The sequence below is a fragment of the Physeter macrocephalus genome, chromosome 18, assembly GCF_002837175.3.
Source record: "Physeter macrocephalus isolate SW-GA chromosome 18, ASM283717v5, whole genome shotgun sequence".
Classification (NCBI taxonomy): Eukaryota; Metazoa; Chordata; class Mammalia; order Artiodactyla; family Physeteridae; genus Physeter; species Physeter macrocephalus.
Genome location: NC_041231.1, coordinates 42158687 through 42163089, shown reverse-complemented (window position 1 = coordinate 42163089; position 4403 = coordinate 42158687). Strand labels below are relative to the sequence as shown.

Genomic DNA, 4403 nt, shown 5'->3' with positions numbered 1-4403 from the left:
TTCCACTTATGCTAGCCTGAAGGCTCAGTTCTTTAGCAGAGGGTCAGGATGTCACTTAAAGTCCTGGTTTGTGAGATTTTCAATGCTAAAATTGTGCAGTCCAGGGAAAACTAGGGCATTAGGTCACACTAGTGACCAAACCCTCCAAACCCTTCTGAACACTGCAGGTGGGTTCTCCACACAAAACCCTTGTGGCTTCCCAACACCACCCATCCCCTGCACCCCTGTGCTCTGGGAAAGACCACATTATTTTGTTCTCTTTTGTGTTTCACACCCAGCTCCTACGGGTCCTGAGGCACGGCACCTCCCCCTGGCCCTTGGGGCTCAAGCCCCCTCCCTCCTCTGGTCCCATAGGTCCTGTCCACTTGGCCTGTCCAACCAAGGGGATGGCAGGCATTGTGACCCCATTCCACAGCGGAGGCACGAGGCCCCAGAGCAGCCTTGAACTCAGGACCAGAGGCAACTCATTGGATAAGGTGGGCTTCCGCCTCGTAGCTGGGATCCAAGCGACCATGCCCCCCGCAGCCCCTCACCCATCCCACCCCTCCTGGGGTTTCACATCCCCAGTGTCACAGGCTCACAATCTCTTTGTGTAAACATCTTAATTACATCTTTAATGCTCTCACATGGAGATGCTATGACTTAAATTACAGCTTCTGTGCATCCTAAATTACCCACAGCCCTCCAGTTGGCTCAAATGCTAACGTATTTATAGCATCTTGAGGAGGAAATAAATCCAGAACCTTCCCCATGAAGTCCTCCTAGGCCCTCACAGCCTGACACCTCGCATTTGCCACCCTCACGTCCCCGCCAACCAGCAGAGGACAGTGACGGCGGCGAGGCTGGGCACAGGGGCGTGCGTCTGTGCCTGCTCAGGTGCACATGCGTGCCCAGCGGAGAAATGCCCAGCTCTTGGGGTCTGGCTTGACCCAGTGCCTTGCCCAGATGCCCCAGCCTGGCAGAATTCCTGCGGGGCATGGGGTGGGTGGACGATGGGTAGGTGGGTTGTGTGATCAAAACCCAGACTAGGTCTCTTAGGTCTGTTTTCCAAGGGGCTATCGCCACCCTGTTTCAGGCATTCAGAACTTCCCCTGCTAGCCTGCAGCTGGCGACCACCACCCCCCGACCAATAGTCTCTCCCCCAACACCAGGTCCCCGATAAACACCAAGACAGGGAACTGTTCCAGAAGCAGGTTACCTGGCTTTTAGAGCCCAGCGAAGGGATGTGGTAGGCAGTGGACCCTTGCCTTTGCTTCCCTCTCCTTTCAGTCCCTGAACACTGAAGGTGTAGAAGGTGGCCCACTTAATGTTCCTCTACACACCATGGGGTGGGGGTTGGCTTGGAGGGTGGAGCCAATGCAGGGGTCTCCATCCTGCCCCCTGTGCTGGAACAGGCACATGTCTGCAGGTGGGCACCTTCATGCACATGCAGGAGGCCTTCCAGCAGGTCTCGGCACTGCATCCCTCCACACCTGCTCCCCCACCTCCCTTCCCGCTCAGCTCTCATCCTAGCTTGGGCCCAGCCAATAGCCGACCACCACGGAGGGGTGGCTGGAAGACCTCATGGATCCCTGTGATATGGACTGACCTTGGGTATGAGCAGCCCTCCTCCTGGCATCTTTGCCCGCTGGGCAGTTTCAGCTCTATCCCTGAGCATCTCCCAGGGTACCACCATACCATGTGCCTGAGACCGGGATGGCTGCCTCTCCCCACCCCAGAGGAGACTCCAGATTCCAAAGATATGTCTCTCCCTGATGGATGGGAACCCCACTACTCTCCTTCCCTTCCCCCTCCCATCCCACATCTCCCCCCATTTCCTCCACATTAGAGGAGCAGATCCTGATGTGAGGGGTCTGGGAAGGGCACAAGGAAGCCAGCCAGCATAAGGAAGCCTTATGAGGGATGCTCTGCATTCCAGGGCCCTCAGGTCAGGGGATATCAGTGGCCATATGCCCAACCTGGCCAGGGGCCTCTTTTAGAGCCTGGAGGGTCAGCAGCTGGGTCCTCAAAATAGCTGAGGCCTTGGCAGGGCAGGTCCTGAGAGGAGGTCCTAATGATCTCGGAGTGGGCAGCTGAGGGCACTGTGGCAGGTGTCTTCATCAGAGGTCCAGGCCTGTCCCTGGGCTCCTCACGCGTGGATGGCATTGGCTACATCGGTGAACACCAGCCGGCTGGGCCTCTGCATTGGGCCCTGAGAGGGGAGAGTGGTCTGCAGAGAGACAGTAAGGGGCATCAGGGACCTTGACCAAGGCCATGCACTCTCTGGCCCAGTCCCCTCCACCCTCTGGTGCCCACGTGCGCTTGGCACCAGCTATGTCTTCTGCCTGGAATGCCCTCCCACGAGCTCAGCCAAGAAATACGACCTGGCTCAGATGACTCCTCTCCCCAGCCATCCCCAGCTTGCCCTGCCACCTCAGCCAGTTGCAGCACTTAACCTAGGTCCCAGGGCCTGGATTAATTATGCGTGTACCGACCTCTCCCAGCAGAGGGTGTTCACCTCTGTACCCCAAAGCCCCAAAGCCCCGGCACAGGGGCTGGCACAAGGGAGGAAAGGGAGGAAACAACCGTCAAATAGTCAGTAGTCCCAGAGCTGGGTGGACCAAGGTTCTCAGTCCAATTTCCTGAATATCCCAAGGGGGAATGAGTCCTGATCCAGGTGACAAAGAACTGGTAGCAAAACCAGGGGACTCCCAGCCTGGACTCTTCCTAAGCCCAGTCTCTTAATTCTGCCACTGTGGAGCCAGGTTCCCTAGCAACCTGTGCAGTCAAGGCAAGGAGGGATGCAAAGGGGCATCATGGGTCAGGGGGAGACCAGGCCTCCTCATGGTGCTCTGGCCCCTGGGGATTTCAGGGACTGGTGGCAAGTGGCCAGGCAGCCCAGTGACTCTGGCAGGATAACCACACAGGTACCCAACACTTTGGACATGGGAGGTGAGTCCGGCTAGGGTCTGCACCTGCCTGGGGTCTGCCAGCTACTAGGAACCCACCAATCTACTCAGAGGTGCCACTGCCCCAGAATCTGACGCCAGTCACAACCCACACAGGACTGGGATCTCAGGAAGCAGAAGAACCCAGGGTCTCAGCCCCCCAACAATCCCTCCCATGAGTCTTCTCCTGCTTTCCCCCTAGTTTGAGGGGGCATACCTGAGGCAAGAATCAGGATTTTCACTTGCAGATGAGAAAACTGTGCCTCAGAGAGGCCAGTGGAGCTTCCAAGGTGACCAGGCTATCGGGACAGAGCCAGGTTGGATCCCAGGGCTGCCCTGGCCTGGCCTTGTGCCGTGAGTCTCTGGGTGGCCGAGGAGCAATTCTACTAGTTTCTAAACAAACCTGACAAAATCCATATACCCGATAGCTGCCACCTGACCACATGGCAGGTGCTAGAAAGCTACACGGGAAAGGAGGGAGGGTGTGGGTGGAAGAGCCACATACAGGCTGCAGGCTGGGTGGAGGAGCCTGGTCAGTGCCCACCTTGGCCTGCGTGGCCTGCACAGCGGTGGTGGCCTGCACGGAGGCAGTGTCCCGCCCATGCTCCAGCAGCTCCTGCTCCAGTTCATCTTGCTCCTCCGCGGGGTCGAAGTTGTACATAGGCATGAGCTGGTGGCGCAGCTTCTCCAGCCTGGGGGGTGGGGGCAGACTGCTGCAGGCAGGGCAGGCCCTTCCGCTCCCACCAGCCCTCCAGGTGCTGCCTGCTGACCAGCTGACACCACCATGTTTAGGGTCCTAAAATTTCCCCCAGGATTCAATGAAAGACATTTTTGCACATACAGTACTAGCTCTACCCCTTGGATGGGTGGCCTGGGAGTGATAGTTACCCACTCCTGGAACCAGATGGGGCCACGGGCCACAGAGCTATCATCCATGAGAGCCATGGGGACTGCCTAAGCCAGGGCCTTGTGCGATCCCCAGCCTCTGAGGGGCCGGGGTGGGGAAAGGGGAGTCAGTGGCCATTAGCTCAGGGCAGCAGGGCAAGGGTGGCTCAGCCCTCCCCAGGGGAAAATGGTTACCCCCAACCCCGAGTGGGCAGAAGAGGCCCTGACTCCCTCACTAGTGAGAGGGACCCTCATGGTGGAGGGATTCTCCTTTCCCACCCACGTCCCCTGGAGTCCAGCCCAGCATTGCCCACGGGCTGGAGCCTTGGGTGGCAGCTGGGGAGTTACCTCTTCTTCTTCCTGATGTACAAAACCTGCAAGAGAAGGAGCAGCATCAGATGGCCAGGAAGGGAGGCCCTAATCAATCCAGCAGCCCCTCAGGACAGGGGACACGCTGAGGCTGGTGAACGGGAGAACTATAGGTCCCCATGTCCTCAGCGACCCCATCCCAGGGACACATACATCCTAAATTTGTGCTTCCATTTGACGTTTATTAGATGCTGACAGTGCCCGAACTCAGAGGTGGGGAAA

The 4403-nt window shown here is 58.0% G+C and overlaps 1 protein-coding gene across 1 annotated transcript in view; it reads right to left on the bottom strand.

Annotated features, from left to right (window-relative positions):
* Window positions 1–486: 486 nt before the first annotated feature.
* Window positions 487–4403, bottom strand: part of LOC112064956 (uncharacterized protein C3orf18-like) — a 5431-nt gene continuing 1514 nt past the window's right edge. The window contains exons 2-4 of the mRNA XM_028479491.1: window positions 4161–4186; window positions 3472–3619; window positions 487–2209 (exon numbers count right to left, since the gene is read on the bottom strand). Of these exons, the coding sequence (XP_028335292.1) occupies window positions 2129–2209; window positions 3472–3619; window positions 4161–4186 (255 nt within the window). The 3' untranslated portion in view covers window positions 487–2128. The remainder of the gene's footprint in view (window positions 2210–3471; window positions 3620–4160; window positions 4187–4403) is intronic.